We start from the raw sequence: 18,469 nt of genomic DNA, 5'->3' as shown, positions 1-18,469 counted from the left end.
GCCAGGGAAATTTTTTTTCTGTTTTTAAGATTTTTTATTGTGGAGCCGATCTCCCTAAGGCAGCACTTAGCCTCAGGGAGATGAGTGCGCTTTTTCGTGCGCATGCACAAAAGAGCGCACTCTCGGCTCAGGGAATCCTCTCCTGCCCACACAGGGAGCGCATAGCGCTTCCGTGTGGACGTCACGCTGGGTAGGCCATAATTGGCCTGCCCACGTAAAATGGCGGCACACCCCCAATCGGAGGCGCTGATTGGAGGTGCACCTGCTCCTGAACTTCGGAAAATTCTGCCCCCATATATCTGACATGAAAGGCGTACTGAATGCAGTACTCCAGATGGTACCTAACCAGAGCTTTATATAACTGAAACATAACTTTTGTATTCCAGTTCTCTCAAGTTGAAAGCCAACATTCCATTAGCCTTTTAAATTATTTTTTGTAGCTACCAAGCCCAGCCTACATTGACCTGCCCAGTATTTCCTCCATTCAGATCAATTGGGCTAAGAACATAAGAAATAGGAACAGCAGCAGCAGACCAGAGCCTGCTCTGCCATTCAATACAATCATCGCTGATCTTTGACTAGATGTGATCAAACCATTTTAACCTACCAGAGAAACTGGAAAGGTGAATCAAATCTCAGAGACTTCAACCTCACAATGAAAAAGGGGGTCAGTGGAGAGGGGCAGCACACAGTTTGTTTTTAATCACAAACAATTATTTTATCTACATATTTTTAACTGACAGATTTCTAGTGACAGGATCGAATACCAGCAACTCCACTCACAACACTGATTAAATCTCAGATGAAGTGGGAAAGGTATATTTCCCAACATGTTGTGCTTAAAAGGTAGAAAATACTTAGCAATATGTATCCTTGTTTATTAGGGGCATGTCTGAAAGTGGCAACAAGTTAGTTATTGACTAAAGTACTGTACCTCCAGCAGGAGGGGCGGCATTAAAAATCCTGCCTGTGTTTTGCTCTTGCCACCCTTTGAGGTACCAAAGCAATATATAAGCAGCACAAATTGATTTTATACAGTCGTTGCACGTTGACGCTATCTAGCGAGGGTTCGCACAGTAAATGGTAAGTTGCCGGGGCACTAGAAACTGACACTGCTGTCATGTCGGTTCCCAGTGACCCCGCTCTGCTAGTTTGGAATGGATTCCTTTGGGAAGCAAAGCTGATGGAAGGCTTAAATGAGGAAAGTTAATGTTTGTTCTTACTCCACTCATCCCAACACCTCCCCAAAACCTACCTTCCACCATTCATACCGATTTTCTCCTGAAAAACTGATTCATGTTGAGGTGTATCATCCAAGAGACAATTCTCCATGGAGCCCAGACTGTAATCATTGATAAGATATTCAACTACAGGGGACTTTACTGCTGAGCATGATCCTGCCCTTACCTGACATTCAAACACATGCACCATTGGATAGCAATCCCTTTCTTAACACAGGTGCATGGGGCCTATTGAGGTACTCTTACACAACAGACGTCAGATACTCCTCTATTGGAAATCAGTAAGTAATGTGCCCTTTCTGATAGTATCCCTTTGCATTTCCTTTTCAGAGCAAAATGGACTTCATGCATTCTACATAACTGATCCTAGACTGAGTGCTCACTTCTGTCTTTGAGACATACCATGAAGGTTTATGGACATGACACATGAGCAAGAGTCAGATAACTGATACATGCCTTAGTCAGAGAGTGCGTAAGACGATCATGTCACAAGTGGATTCTGCTTCATCTTACTTTACCTAGGTTTTTACATTGTTTATCCTGATTGGAAAATTTCCTTTTATTACTTTATAGCGTATGCTTTTATTTTCACCAACCTTGAGGGTGATGATAGAGCAGTGAAGTTTGCCACAGGGTAAACGGGTTTCTTTACTTTTGCCAGCTGGACTACAACAGTCTAGTGGTTATGCTACTGGACTAGCAACACAGAACTTTTGAGTTCAAATCCCATCATGTTATGGGCTGAATTCAATAATATCAGAATCTAAGCTGGTTTCACTAATGCTCTTTGGGGCAAAATAATCTACCATTCAAACCTAGCTTGGAGTGCATGGCTGACATAAAGCCCGCATAATAAGCAGGCAAATGAAATATTTGCCAGTGACATCCAATGGAAAAAAAAAAAGAAAAAAAAATGGTAACTGAGGTTCTGAGAGATGAAAATGGCATGGGGAAAGCGAGGAAAGGATTGGGAGAGGTGGGCAGAAAGAAAGAGTGGGACTGACAGGAGGCAAGGTCTGAGATGGGGGAGGAATGGACGTCGATAGTTAGGGTCATTCAACAGTGGCATTCAAGATTCATATGCCAGGGCAAAATCCACATTTGCAATTCCTCGTCAGTTCCAATGACACAAAGTTTGCTCCAAATAATGCTGTGTAAATACTTACAACAATCTCAGAGACTTCAGACCATCGAATGCATGAACTGGAATGCATCTCAACCGGTTGTAGCTCAGAATTCTGACAAAATACACATTAAGAAGGAGTTAAATGATGATTATGGACCAGGGATGGGAGGTTTCTCAAAATTTTAAAAAGAACCAGACACAATTTTATTCTGAGGTATTATTTGTCGCCCTTCACTAATTATTAATGGGGTTCTTATTTGGTGTCTGAAATCCCTCTGTTTCCCTTTCACCTACCAAATAACCACCTGCAGTCAAGAGGCTGGGCAACTGAATTGCTGCAATGCTAATCCTTAGTGGGCCAATTGGAGCTGTGTAACAGCAGCTTGTGACTGCTTTTCGCTTACTCCCAATGGAGGTTCAAGCAGACTTTAAAGACAGCCAGAGACCGACAACAGCGTCATCCTGGGCCAGACTCTGAGCCTGAGTCCAGAAACAGAACATTAGATCACTAACAAAAACAAAAAATGCTGTAAAAACGCAGAAGGTCTGACAGCATCTGTGGAGAGAAAGACAAAGTTAACATTTTGAGTCCATATGACTCTTCTTTACTGGGTCACTAATCCCGTGTACCCAGTGAGCTCTTGGAAAATAAGTGAAAAGGCAAATTATTTATCTTGCACACCACAGCAGTCAAACTAATTCAGTATATTCGTCCACTATTATTAGTAGTATCACATCCTGATAGATATAAACTTATGGCAACAACATTGACATGCATACTATTAATATCAAGTAACACCCCTTACACATTACTGCCGTCAGTAACAACTAGCGTTATCAGTAAGCTGGCACATTAATGATAATAGTAACATGCACATTAGTAAACACATACAACTAACATCAATTGGATCACATGCAAACACTAGAAACACAAGTAGGAAAATACATACACTAGTGATAAGATGTAATAGAGAGTATTAAGAGTCTGGACCCTGTACTCACAGTGTTGAGAGCTGGGACATGTTGCTGAAGCTGGAATTGCTGAGCATACTAATACTGTTGTTGCTCAAATCTCTGCAAAATGGAAACACAACAAATACAATCAGCTGTGTAAATTGCCCAGCTAAAACCGGCCTGTGGCTGTAAAGTAATGAATTACTCAGCACTCTATGACCTCTCAGAGGCAAATCTGTCAATTTATCTGTGAAGTTATCATAAAACCAGGAGTGAGAAGCTGTCTTTAACACACCTTTTGTTCTAGACATTGGCCCAAACCTTGCTGGAAAAATAATGGTGAGTGTCCAAATAACAATATATTGATGAACAGATCGTCCAGTAGGTTCAGGCAAGGAAGTGATGTGCCATAGGATACGAATGCTATAATTTTCTGGTCAATTTATGCTGCTTCCCTTTTTATATTGCACAAATGGTAGGGCAACCTCAATAGCCCCACTATTTTTAAGAATTTATGGGGTTTGCACAAACACACTGCAGAAAGTTAGTGTTACATTGTTATATTATTTGTAAAGAGCTAGAAACTAATTGTATGTGAATATATATCCTGGCTGCCATATTTAACTATTGCACTGCAGTCATGTGCCAATCAGCAATGCATCAGTCTACCATTCACTCGGAGAGCAGAAAGAAATACATTCGATGAAACTCCAGCACTTTGAGTCTAAAGCATGATTATTTCTGACTTTTGGGAACCAGAAGACATAACATGGTGGCAATGGAGTATCTGTGAGTAAAAATTGAAACATTTAAAACATATTTAATGCTGAATTAGGTTGAAGAATCAAGCCAAATTAGTGCCAGAAAAAGAAAGATTGAGTGAATTTTGCAAAAATGAAATGTCTGCTGCAGCAATAAACATACAGCTCCAGCCCATGATGAATTGGGAGACAGATGATGTCGCAGAGGCATTTGAGAAGTTTAAATAACAATACAGACTGATATTCAGTATCTTTCTAAAAGGCACTAGTGAAGAGGAAAGGGTCAGCTACATCATTTAGTGGGAGGGGAGAAAGGGTTACATTTGTTTAGTAACTGGGAGCTGAGTGAACACGACAGAAAAAAACCCAGACACAATTTTTGAAGAATTTGGCACATATCACCAGCCTACATCAAACCATTAGCTCCACTGATAGGAATTTCAAGGTCTAAGGCAAGAATCAGGTGAGCCTGTTGACAATTTCATAACAAGATTAAACCATGCCACCAGAAAATGTAAACTTAAGGACATTAAGACTGCTAGATCAGCTCATGCGGGACTGTAAACACTCAGAGGTACAAGAAGAATTTATTGCAGAGGACAAGCTCATATCACAGGTTGTAGACACCATCAACGAGCATGAAGCCACAAGTAGACAGATGAAGATGCCAACCACCCAAACAGTTAACTTTAAGTTATGGCAAGAGAAAGGCAGCAGGGTTGATGTGTGGAAACAGTGACGAAAAATCCACAACAGACAGAAAAATATGCAGGAATTGTGGACAACCACAATCATAAAATTATGAGGGGCATAGATAGGAAGAAACTTTTCCCCTTAGTGGAGGTGTCAATAACCAGGGGGCATAGATTTAAGGTAAGGGACAGACAGGAGGTTTAGAAGGGATTTGAGGAAAATTTTTTCACCCAGAGGATGGTTGGAATTTGGAACACATTGCCTGAGGGGGTGGTAAAGGCAGGGACACTCAACATTTAAGAGGTATTTAGATGAGCACTTGAAACACCTAGCATACAGCACTATGGGCCAAGTGCTGCAAAATGGGATTAGAATAGATAGGTGCTTGATGGCCGGCACAGACATAATGGGCCGAAGGGCCTATTTCTGTGCTGTACATCTATGACCCACATGAGTTCACAGACTGATGTATATGTCCTGCAGATGGATCAAACCGCAGAGCTTGTGGAGAGCCAAATTACTGGGAAGAGATGTGCAGAACAAGGAAAGAAGATGGTAAATGAGTTATCAGAGTCAAAGCAACAGGGCAAATGAAAAGTAAATGAAACCAAAACATCCATACCCTGCAAGATGACAATGAGTTTAAGAACACAGTAGACATGGGAACCATACAACTGCCTGAGATGGCTGGATTCGACAGTTCCCAGAGAAAAGAAATCCACACAATCATTCAGATCAGGAAGATGGTGAGGAATAAGCCCACAATCATAAATCTGGAGCTTGGTACTGGAGCACAGATTAAATTCAGCCTGTTCAGGCTATGCCAGAAAATCTTTTCCGAAAATTTGAAACAAAATGGTTACCCAAGGAAAACTGCTCTGAAACCAAGCAATATCATGCTAATGGCATACAGTGGAATTCAACAGCTTGGAACAGAGGGATGCATCAAAGAAAAAGTGTTAATTATATGTTCTATGTCACTGAAACAGATGGTCCTACTATCTTTGGTTGAGCAGTTGCCGAGAGCTGCAGCTTATCTCAGTAAACCTTGAGATAAAATGTCTAGGTACAACCTGAGTCAAAGCAGAGATGAGATCAGCAAAGACAGAGTTACAGATGCTCTCTCAGCAAGTGATCCTGGGATGGCCTGGAAAGATACAGCAAACAGCCAGCAATATGGCAGCATTGGTCTATCAGAGATGATGTCTCACTAGAAGGTGGTGTTCTGCTAGTCAGATCCAGAATAATCATACCCAAAATGATGTGGGAAGAGCTTCTCCTCAAGTTACATGAAGGCCACATGGGAATGGAGAAGTGTAAGCTCAGAGCCAGATCAGCTGTGTACTAGATAGGCATATACAAAGACATCAAAAGAATGGTGTTTACATGCAATTTATGCCAGAAGTACAGAAACACACAGCAGAAAGAGGAGCTGATAGCCACTGAAATACCACCCAGACCATGGCATACTATGGGAATTGATTTATTCACACACAATAAGAATGGTATCTCACAGTTGCAGACTACTGCTCAAAGCTCCCTTTTATCCAAAAGGTGAATGATTTGAGAGCTACAACAATCATCTCAGCACTATGAGTTCTGTTCGCTGATACCTGAAAAAATATGAGACAATGGATCCAACTCACCACCAGGAAATTTGAGAAATTCGCTGAACAGTATGAGTTTAACATCATCATCTCATCACCACATTACCCAAAGGGACACAGTTTTAAAGAAATATGCAACCAAAAGGTCAAGAGAATGCTCACAAAATGCTGAGAGACCAGGGAAGACCCAAACCTAGCCCTTCTGTCACTCCGATCTGCACCTCTCATGGCTGACATGAAATCACCTGCAGAGCTGTTGAATGGAAGAAAGTACAAGACAACTCTGCTGAGCAAGATACTCCTTCCAGGTGACCAGGAGGGAGTGAGGCAACAACTCACTGGTGCACAACACTTCAGCAAGCACACTAAATCATGACCTGAGTTGCTGAAATGACAAACTGTATATGTACAGGATCCAATCATGAAAAGCTTGAACCCAGCAAAAGTTTTTGGTGAAGCTGAGGTCATATATCATTGAGTCTGAAACCAGTAAGCAAACAAGAAGGAACAGAGTCAATATTTGACTTGCGCCTATAGTATTAAGTTGTTCAGGGCTGAAAGGGTTAATGTGTGGGACTAGAAAAACAATACCGCCCACATGATGATGTAAGAGAGAGTCACATGGCTAGGAGTCTAGAAGGAGAAAGCTCATGGCTTAGATGAAGTAATACCTATAGTCTTATACATCTGTAAATAGTTAAGTTCATATACTAATCTAGTTATTGTTCAAACATCTCTATGTCACCGCAACTATGCCTTCGCCAAACCAAACAAAAATCAACATTCAACACGGTGGCAGCAGTGAAGGACCCCAAAATCTCCAAAAATCATCCAAAAAAGATTCATTCATGGGATGTGGGCGTCACTGTCACCTAATTGCCCTTGTTCAGAGGCCATTTGCGAGTCAACCACATTGCTGTAAATCTGCAGTCAAATGTAGGCCAGGCCAGGTAAGGATGGCAGATTTCCCTCCCTCAAGGACATTAGTGAACCAGATAGGTTTTTATGTCAATCAGCATTGGTTTCATGGTCATCACCACACTTCTAATTCTAGATTTTATTTTACTGAATTCAAAATTCACCATCGGCCAAGGCAGGATTCAAACCCGGATTCCCACAGCATTACCCTGGGTCTCTGGATTACCAATCCAGTGACAATACCACTCCACCACTGTGTCACCTGAAAAAAGGTGCCAAAAAAACTGAAGATTTTGGTAAGGCAGTTGAAAATTGTCAAAAAGAGATCCACAGAAGACATGGAGGCTGAGAGACAGAGGAAAAAAAAACTGTTCAGCTTGTTAGGTGCAACACCATTGCACGTGGTGGTCCTTGAAAAATCCTGATCCAGCAGCAGAGTCAAAGAGCCTGGCGACAATCCAGGAAGGGTGAGAAAACCTTGAAAAAAGCTTTAAATCCTCAGATTAATGGCACAGTAAGCTGGCAACACTGGGAAAAATCCCATTTCAGTGAGCACGGATTTCAATACACCCCACAGTCTGGGTCCGAGGTCAGCGCCATTACACGTGATTGTATAGCAGCAATTGAAAAAATAATTGGATGCTCAAACATGATTCTCCAAATGGAGGAAAGTAGTGAGCTGAACTTAATAAAAACTTGCAGCAAAATTCAACGAGGTTCAGGGACAACTGCCAAGGAGGGTCAGCGACCGCAACGGGCAACAGTGAAAACCTGATCAGCATAGGAAAACTTCATTACTGCAACAGAAGTTCAAAAAATCCAGGCAAACCTCCTAAGAGCTTAAAACAGCCACGGATACCAATTCACCTTGCCAAACCAGATTGGGCAGATATGGAAGGAGCAGATCAGACACAGGATTGGGCACTATGGATGAGGAGGTTTTTAAGATTCAGAATTGCATCCAGCTTAAACAAGAAGTCATAGTCTGAACAAGTTAATACATTATTGTATGCCATTGGAACAATTGCTGATGATGTGATAGCCAGACAAGGCATTAATGAAGCATCAGACAAATTCCAAGAGGGTCTTAAAAACTTTTGATAACTATTTTAGTTTACAGAGGAACAAGGTACTAGAGAGGGCCAAGTATAACAAAAAAGGTCCAGAAACCTGGTTGATACCTTTGTCAATGACCTGTATCAATTGGCTGGAGATTGCAAATATGGTGATCTTTAAACGGAGCTGATACAAGACCACATCATAGTCAGGATAACCAATGACACTCTAGGTCACTACTGCAAACCAAAGAAGATTTAACTTTGGAGGTCCATCAGCAAAGTTGAGCCATATTAAGAGGGGAAGAAAACTTGTGGTTCAGGAAACCCCAAAGATGGTACAGCTTATTAAAGAAAAGAATGGCAAAAGACACTCCAGGGAACAAGACACCTCATGAAACAAAAGTTCAAGACACCATTAAGCCACACCAGTGCTGTGGCATTTAAAAGCCCCAGAGGCACGAACAGTGTCCTGCAAACACTGGAGAATGCTTTCATTATAAAAGGTTTGGACACTTTGGAAAGATGTGCAGAACTAAAACCTCTACATACACAGAGGATAACGATAGAGTCTTTGCATACAAGGCCATTAATGAAATAGAGGGGTCCCAGCAGGAAGAGGAACAACAATATTTCCAAGGCAAAACTGAGGATCCAAGATATAAATAAGACATTTGTCAATGGACACATCACTAATTTCAAACTGGATACAGGGACAAGTATAACAGTCTTGTCCAATAAAGAACCGTGGCTAGCAAAACAATAGATTAGGACAACTGGAACCCAGTTATATGGTCCAGGAGGGATCAAACTACAAATCATAGGTATGTTACAAGCAACGCTCCAGAACAGACAGATACTGGAACATTATATGTTATTCGCAATCAGGAATTTTTCCTTCTGAGCCGAGTGCCTATGTCACTGTCAACCTCATCAAGACAGCAGGAGATGTCAATGAACAGACAGTCATCAATGAAACCAAACTGGAGCCCCTCAAACCATCCAAATGCTCTGATGACCTCAATTGGCACTTCAGTGCTGATTTTTTGACACTCTTCACTGAAGCCAAAATTCCAAGATGATGTCCAAGGGATGGAGAATAAACTTGTTCTTCCTGAACTGGTGATGAGTCAATTGGACCAAAGAGTACCTGAGTGTGACCATGATCCTTCATCACTCTGTGTGTCAGCTGAGGATGAGGAAGCTGAAACTCAGGCGATAGAATACATGGGTGCAATACCACATTCATCTGACAGTGTTAACCCTTTGGTAGGTGCATCCACACCTATCCATTCATCAAAAGCGGTAGTCCAGGATACAAGCAGTAAAACATGTCCAGAACCAGAGACAGAACCAAATCAGGCCATGCCCACCCTTTCCACATTGGAGGACATTGACCTTACTTCCACACCAGGGTTACTGGAGTTTGAGGGGGTGCAAGATTTTGATCAAGTGCCTTCCTCACAGATTCCTGTCCTATCTAAACAATTAGTTCCAGAGGATGCAGCCCAGGATTCCCTGAGGCTTTATGGACAAGGAGCTACAAGGAGTCATCACTTCAGAAGTAAAGATAGACAAAACTGTCAAAAGGAACCAGTGCCAACTCAACAAACAAGGATAGGGAACATAGTAAACATAAAGAAAGAGAAACCCACAAATCCAATCATGAGAGAGAAGCAATGCATCAAGAGAGGTATAACAGCAAGGAGAGGAAAAAGAGGATCAAGTCAAGAACCAGATAAGAGAACCATCTATTATATATTTGGGAAAAAACAGATGTTGAGAGTCAAACTGACAATGCACCAGATCCTGCAACTCCTGCCGATGACCAACCAAGTCAAAGCAAAGTCGTCCAAAGGGGGGACAACCGATCGTCCAAGCTTCACAAGGACATGATCAGGGAGAGTTGTGGAACCTCCAGACTGATTAAATCTATGAAGTAAGAGACTTGGGGGGAAATGTAGTATTAGGGTATTCAGGGCTGAAAGAGTTATTGTGTGGGACTGGAGAACCCATATGATGATGTAAGAGAGAATCACATGACTAACAGTCTAGAAGGAGAAAGCTCATGGTTAGACTGAGTAATGCTTGTCATCTTGTACATCTGTAAATAGTTATGTTCTTATAATAAACCAGTTATTGTTCAGACATATTTATGTCTTTGCGGCCCTTCCTTAGCCAATCACAACCAACATATAACAGCTCCTGAGCTGGAACAGCAGAAAAGATCATCAGTAATACCAGTAACATCACTAACAAGCGAGACAACATCAACACCAGCAAGTGACATAACATTAGCAACAACAAGCAGGACTCCTACAACACCAGGAGCAACACACAATTATCACCTTTGCAGCATGCCAACTCACCTCTGAGAGCGATGAATGTCATAAGAACATAAGAAATAGGAGCAGCAGTAGGCTCTGCCAGTCAATAAAATCATGGCTGATTTGATTGTGGCCTTAGCTCCACTTTCCTGCCTGCCCCCATAGCCCTCAACTCCCTTCTCAATCAAAAATCTATCTAACTCAACCTTGAATATATTCAATGAAATCTACAAGAAGGAGGCACAAAATCCTAAGCCACACCATGAATAATATGTTGAGAAAAGAAAGCAAGCTATAACAGATTCTAAAGATTTAGTTTATTTATAAAAGTCAATTGTTAATCTGCTTTAGTTTAGGAAAAACGTTAATGATCAGAAGTCACATTGATATAATAGCATTATAGTTCTTTAAAGAAAGAGGCATATTATATTGTTATATTATTCATAAAGAGCTAGAAACTAATTGTTATGTGAATATATATCTCAGGGTACCACATCCAAAGCTGCACTGGAGTCACGTGCTGAGTAACAACGAATCAATCTACCAGTCTACCAGCCGCATGGAAAGCTGCAAGAAATGCACTCTGATGTTCCAGCATTTTGAGCCTGAAGTGTGATTATTTAAAAATTGTGGGCACCAGAAGATATAACATCACACAAATGGCAATGTGACCTCAACATCCCCATTATTTTTAAGAACTTATGGGATTTGCACAAACACACAGCAAGTTGGAGCTTAAATAGAACAGACCAAATTCTTTAAAACAATTTGATCATTAGTAGTGCAATGCCAATCAACTTCTCCAGCCCAGCAAACGGACATTCTAAACTGCTGTGTCTCATTCCTGCAACCAGTAAATTCTTGACATTTAAAACATTTCCAATGCTTCCATTCTTCCTTAGCTTCCCTTTTTTTTTCTCTCTCTTAATCCAATTTTTCTTTCCCTTGCTTGATTTCCCTTCATGTACCTATGTGACTTTAATTCATTTATTTACTTTTCTGTCATTCCTATGTTGCTTTCCCAATCCTTAACTCTTATTGTTTAAAGACTGTTGGTCCTGTCATTCGATAAGATTCCGGGGTACTGTTTTCAGCTCACACTTAGGGCATTTTACAAGACAAAACATTTTCAAGTTGGAAAGTGCAGGAAAATGTCTAGCTAATGGTGCACGCTTTGAGATGAGCTGGTCCAGCAAGATTTGGGTCAATTATTTTCCAACTATACTGAACCTCCAAACAAGGCTTGATTCATGTTCTGAGATGGTTATTAAGTACTAAAACCCTGAATGCCAATACGCATTCCAACGCCCCAGACTCTGGGTGACCAGTGAAATGCATTCCCCTTCACTACTGCTCAAGAAGAAAAGATCAGATCTTCTTGTTCATTTGTTCCTGTGTAAGAATCGAAGGCGCTGGTAGTAGTGATCAAGAAATTGATGCTAGAAGAGAAAAAACAACCACAAGGACAGGAGCTAGAGAGCTTCACAAAGGCCAATATTCCCCTGTTCCCCACTAATTATGGGAATGGGGAATAAACTGTAATGGGTGATACCAAACAACCTTATCCCTCCAAGACACAGCTAAGCATTGGAACAATACTTAACATTAGGTCAATAGAAATGATCTCCTCTCACTACATATTCACCACAGGGAAGCAGAGTTCCTCTGTGTGCCGTGTAAAAAAATCATAAAAGTGCCTTGTTATAAGAGTTTTTATGATTCTGTTCCTTGTAGTTAACAAATGAAAATCTTCTCCTGATCTATGAGCTGGAGAATTTCTTTGATCTTAACATGAATAATTTACAACAACAATTGGAAAAAGAAAGAGCCCTAATCCCTGTAATCCTGGATTAAAGTTTTAATTAAAATAACTAACAGGGTTATAATCAAGGCATTATGTAGATGACTGATTTTATAATCCACAGTGGATACATTGCTCTCCAACTCTGCCTGCAGCTAATGTGTTATTTTGTTATGAGGTGATTTTTTTAAAATGCTACAATGTGAGGGATGTTAGTGCTGTGGAATGGGACACTTTTTCATTTCTTAGACCACTAGAAATAGGAGATTAATCCAGATGAATGCATGGCTGGAGAGATGGTGCAGGAGGGAGGGCTTTAGATTTCTGGGACATTGGGATCATTTCCGGGGGTGGTGGGACCTGTACAAGGCGAACAGGTTGCACCTGAACCAGAATGGGACCAAAATCCTTGTGGGGAGGTTTGCTAGTACTGTTGGGGGGGTTTAAAATAATTTGGCAGGGGGATGGGATCCTGAGTGGAGGTTCAGCAGGAAGAGATGCACAGCCAAAATGAGAAGAGAGAGCAAGTGCGTCTGGAAGGCATAGAAATTATCGGCCAGTTAAGGCACAAGGGAGTTTGGCAAGGTTGGATGGGATTTATTTTAATGCAAGGAGTCTGACGAATAAGGCAGATGAGTTGAGGGCACAAATTAGCACATGGAAGTATGATGTCATTGCTGTCACAGAGAGATGGTTGACAGAGGGGCAGGATTGGCAGCTCAATATTCCAGGATATAGGGTTTTCAGGTGAGACAGCGAAGGAGGTAAAAGAGGAGGGGGTATCGCAATATTGATCAAGGAATCAATTACAGCATTAAGAAGGGATGACACCTTAGAAGGCTCCTCAAATGAAGCCATATGGGTAAAAATGAAAAACAAAAAAGGAGCAATCACATTGCTGGGAGTGTACTATAGGCCCCCAAACAGTCAGAGAGAAATAGAAGAGCAGATATGTAGGCAAATTTCAGAGAAGTATAAAAATATAGGATAGTAATAATGGGGGATTACAACTTCCCCAACATTAACTGGGTTGGTCATAGAATGGTAGGTTTAGATGGAGCGGAATTCTTAAAATGCATCCAGGAGAGCTTTTTAAGCCAGTACGTAGAAGGCCCTACAAGAGAAGGGGTGGTCCTGGACTTAATTTTAGGGAATGAAGCCGGGCAAGTGGTAGAGGTAACAGTGGGGGAGCATTTTGCAGATAGTGATCATCACTCCATTAGATTCAAGTTGTTATGGAAAAGGACAATGATGGGCCAGAAATCAGAGTTCTAAATTGGGGGAAGGCCAATTTTAATAAGATCAAATATGATTTGGCAGAGTGGACTGGGAGCAGCTACTTTTAGGTGAGCTTGCGTCAGAGCAATAGGACTTAATCAAGAAGGAAATAGGGAAATTACAGGGCCAACATATTCCAGTAAAGATAAAGGGTGGGACCAACAAATCCAGGGATATACAGGATTGGATAAAGAGAAGAAGGGAGGCTTATGGCAGATACCAAGGGCTCAAAACAGCGGAAGCCTGAGAGGAATATAGAATGTGTAGGGGGGGGGACTTAAAAAGGAAAATAAGAGAGCAAAAAGGGGACATAAAAAAAACATTGGCAGGGAAAATAAATGAAAATCCAAAGTTAATTTACAAGTACATTAAGAGTAAGAGGATAACTAGGGAAAGAGTAAGGCCCATTAAGGACCATTGGGTAATTTGTGTATGGAGACGGAAGACGTAGGTAGGGTTCTAAATGAATACTTTGTGTCGGTGTTCACAACTGAGAGGGACAACGAGGGTATGGAAGTCAGGCAGAAGGACTGTGATATAAGTGAAGAAATTAGCATAGAAAAGGGGTAGGTTCTCAGTGGTCTGACTGGCTTAAAAGTAGATAAATCTCCAGGCCCAGATCAAATGTATTCCAGACTGTTGACTGAGGCAAGGGAGGAGATAGCAGGGGCACTGGCAATAACTTTCAATACCTCTCTGGCCACAGAAGAGGTGCCAGAGGACTGGAGGACAGCCAATGTGGTACCATTATTCAAGAAGGGAGGAAGGGATAAACCAGGGAATTACAGGCCAGTCAGTCTAACCTCAGTGGTGGGGAAACTATTGGAAGCAATTCTGGGGGACAGATTTAATCTACACTTGGAGAGGCAGGGATTAATCATGGAGAGTCAGCATGGTTTTGTTAAGGGGGGGTCATGTCTGGTCATGTCTCAGTTTTGTGGAAGGGTCATGAGGACTCGAAATGTCAACTCTTTTCTTCTCCGCCGATGCTGCCAGACCTGCTGAGTTTTTCCAGGTAATTCTGTTTTTATCAATTTGGTTGAATTTTTCAAAGAGGTGACCAGATGTGTAGATGAGGGCAATGCATTTGACGTAGTCTACTTGGGCTTCAGCAAGGCTTTTGATAAGGTTCTGCATGGGAGACTGATAATGAAGGTAAGAGCCAATGGGATCTAAGGCAATTTGGCAAATTAGATCCAGAATTGACGGAATGGCAGGAAGCAGAGGGTGATGGTTGAGGGGTGTTTTTGTGACTGGATGCCTGTGTCCAGTGGGGTTCCACAGGGATCGGTGTTGGGTCCGTTGCTGTTTGTGGTATATATAAACGATTTAGACTTGAATGTAGGAGGGTTGATCAGTAAGTTCGCGGATGACATGAAAATTGGTGGGGTGGTAAATAGTGAGGAGGAGAGCCTCAGATTACAGGAGGATATAGATGGGCTGGTCAGATGGGCTGATCAGTGGTAAATGGAATTTAATCTGGATAAGTGTGAGGTGATGCATTTGGGCAGGACAAACAAGGCATGGGAATACACAATGAACAGTTATGCCCTGGGAAGTACCGAAGATCAGAGGGACTTGGTGTGCATGTCCACTGGTCCTTAAGGTAGCGGGACAAGTAGATAAGGCGGTTAAGAAGGGATATGGGATACTTACCTTCATTAACAGAGGCAGTAGAATATAAGAGCAGGGAGGTTATGCTGAAACTGTGTAAAATGCTGCTTAGGCCACTGCTAAAGTATTGCGTGCAGTTCTGGAATCCACATTATAGGAAGGGTGTGATTGCACTTGAGAGAGTGCAGAGGAGATTTACCAGGATGTTGTCTGGGCTGCAGCGTTTTAGTTATGAGGAAAGATTGGATAGACTGGGGTTATTTTCCACGGAGCAGAGGAGATTAAGGGGGGACATGATTGAATTGTACAAACTTATGAGGGGCATAGATAGGGTAGACAGGAAGGAACATTTTCCCTTGGTGGAGGGATCAATAACCAGGGGGCATAGATCTAAGATAAGGGCAGGAGGTTTAAAGGGGATGTGAGGAAGAATTTTTCACCCAGGGGTGGTGGGAATCTGGAACTCACTGCCTGAATGGGTGGTAGAGGCAGAAACCCTCGTAACATTTAAGAAGTATTTGGATGTGCACTTGCAATGCCATGGCATACAAGGCTTTGGGCCTAGTGCTGGAAAATGAGATTAGAATAGTTAGGTGCTTGTTTGACTGGCGCAGACTCGATGGACCAAAGGGCCTTTTTCTGTGCTGTAGACCTCTATGACTCTGTGACACATGGGGTGGATTTTCCCAGGCGGAAACTAAGCCCATGTTGTGTTCCCACCACCCTTGACAGCCTGTGCTGAAACATGATTTTCACAGGGATGGGGGTCTTAATGACCCTCCAAAGGGGTCTGTCACCTAATTAGGGCCTGGGCAGCAGAAATGGAAGTGGGATGCCAGGGAAGTGGGTCGCGTTCTGGCCTGAATTGGCAGCCACTGCTGTGGCTGAGATATGTGTGGTTTTAAAAAAATGAGAGGACCTTCATTTTTAAAGTGGCTGGGGTAAATGCAGAGCTCCATATGAGATAGGACAAAGTGGATAGACTGCTTATTAAAATTTCCTTGCTGCTCAGTAGGTTTTTTTTTTGTTCAAACTTTCACTTTTTTGCATCAAACAAAACTATTTCAGCACTGCCATCCCAGTTCCCACCAGGCTTGAAATGGTCAGCTTAAAAAAGTTTCTAACAGCCGCCTGTTCCCATGAAAATCCCAGGAAGTCAGGAGACAAGTTGTTAATGAGCTCCCTAATGACCTCAACAGACCCAATTAACAAGGCAGGCCACTTCATTTTCCAACCTTCAGTATAGAAAAAACTTTTTCCAAGCTCCAGAGAGGTATTATCAAAAGAAAATGGATACCAAGCCAAAGGGGCAACCAAAAGCTTGGTCAGAGAGGTGGGTTGCATTGAGGATCTGAAAGAACAAAAGTGAAGGGGAGAGAAGGAGGGGTTGGGATAGGAATATCAGAATTTGGGAATACGTGACTGAAGGCATTGATACGTGACTGTAATGAATGACCGAAGGGAGGGGGATGGTGGAGTAGTGAGGAGAAGATATCCAAGCGGACCAGGGAATTCTGGCGGCGGACGGGGGCAGCGGGTGGCTGGTGGAAAGAGGTGCGTGGGTGAGATTCGTAATGCTGAGTAATTTCACATAGGATACAAATAACAGGGTAGAAGCACATAGTATGGATGCTAGAAATTTGAAATAAAAACAGAAAATGCTGAAAAATTCAGCAGGACTGACAGCATCTGTGGAGAGAGAAACAGTGTCAACGTTTTGAGTCCGTATGACTCTTCCTCAGAGCTAAAGAGCCTACTTCTCTTTAGCTCTGAAGAGGCGGCATACAGACTCGAAACATTAACTCTGTTTCTATCTCCACTAATAACAGAGTGATGTTGTGGTGCAGTGGTAGCACATCTGCAACTGAACCAGAAGCTTCAAGTTCAACTCCCAGTCCAGGAATTGATGGCCAACAAAAGTTCATAACACAGCCAAACAGGTTGAGTATCAACTTGTAAATCCTAACATACGCCAATGGCAGATGGTAAGAGCAAGAGAGATTCCTGGTCAGCTGTGCAATGGAAAGAAAATGGAGCCTCAACCATCACTATCCATGGCTCCAGATTATAACATGCATGTGAAAGTTCATGTTGCCACAGCAATCTGGACTCCTCTTGCGGGGGTGGGGTGGGGGGAGGGGTGGTCAGTTGGCTGGATGGCCAGTGTGGATCAGATTGGCATGGGTTCAACCCCTGTTCTGGCTGGGGTGGATTTGGTATCTGCCTCCTACCCATGGTAGAGATCACGGCACTGTGGGTTGGACCTGCTTTCGGCCAGAGAAGCGAAGAAGAAAGAACACTAATAATAACCATGAGAAAAGTTAACCTAAGGTGTTGTCTAATTCAGATACAGATTTGGTCTGCCTGGAAATGATACTGATACTGCTTTCCATCACCAGGCAGCCAGGCTGAAAAGGATGATGCATTTGCTACAATCTTCAACCAGAAGTGCCGATTGGATGATCCATCTCAGCCTCCTCCAGAGGTCCCAACGACTGCGGATGCCAGTCTTCAGCCAATTCGATTCACACCACGTGACATCAAGAAATGGCTGAAGGCACTGGATAGTGCAAAGGCTAAGGGCCCTGACAATATTCCAGCAATAGTACTGAAGATTTGTGCTCCAGAATTTGCCATGCCCCTAGCCAAACTGTTCCAGTGCAGCAACAACACTCCATCTACCTGGCTATGTGGAAAATTGCCCAGGTATGTCCTGAAAACAAAAAGCAGAACAAATCCGCCTGGCCAATTTCTGCCCCATCAGTCTACTCTCCATCATCAGTAAAGTAATGGAAGGGATCATCAACAGTGCTAGTAAGCAGTACTTGCTTACCATTACCCTGCTCACTGATGCCCAGGTTGGGTTCCGCCAGGGTCACTCAGCTCCTGACCTCATTACGGCCTTGGTTCAAACATGGACAAAAGAGCTGAACTCCCAAGGTGAGGTGAGAATGACTGCCCTTGACATCAAGGCTGTATTTGACCAAGTGTGGCATCAAGGAGTCCTATCAAAACTGGAGTCAATGGGAATTGGGGAAAACTCTCCGTTGATTGAAGTCATACCTAGCACAAAGGAAAATGGTTGTGGTTGTTG

At 42.4% G+C, this 18,469-nt stretch overlaps 1 protein-coding gene across 2 annotated transcripts in view; it reads right to left on the bottom strand.

The window, feature by feature from the left end:
* The window catches only part of LOC121280945 (slit homolog 3 protein-like), a 738,609-nt gene that overhangs the window by 247,077 nt on the left and 473,063 nt on the right, over nucleotides 1-18,469 (bottom strand). For both annotated transcript variants that reach the window (XM_041193415.1, XM_041193416.1), the window contains 2 exons: nucleotides 3,370-3,441; nucleotides 2,408-2,479 (listed from right to left, as the gene is read on the bottom strand). In XM_041193415.1, coding sequence (XP_041049349.1) covers nucleotides 2,408-2,479; nucleotides 3,370-3,441 — 144 coding nt within the window. The remainder of the gene's footprint in view (nucleotides 1-2,407; nucleotides 2,480-3,369; nucleotides 3,442-18,469) is intronic.

The sequence above is a fragment of the Carcharodon carcharias genome, chromosome 8, assembly GCF_017639515.1.
Source record: "Carcharodon carcharias isolate sCarCar2 chromosome 8, sCarCar2.pri, whole genome shotgun sequence".
Lineage (NCBI taxonomy): Eukaryota > Metazoa > Chordata > Chondrichthyes > Lamniformes > Lamnidae > Carcharodon > Carcharodon carcharias.
The sequence above is the reverse complement of the archived record's forward strand: the minus strand, read 5'-3'. Positions and strand labels throughout refer to the sequence as shown.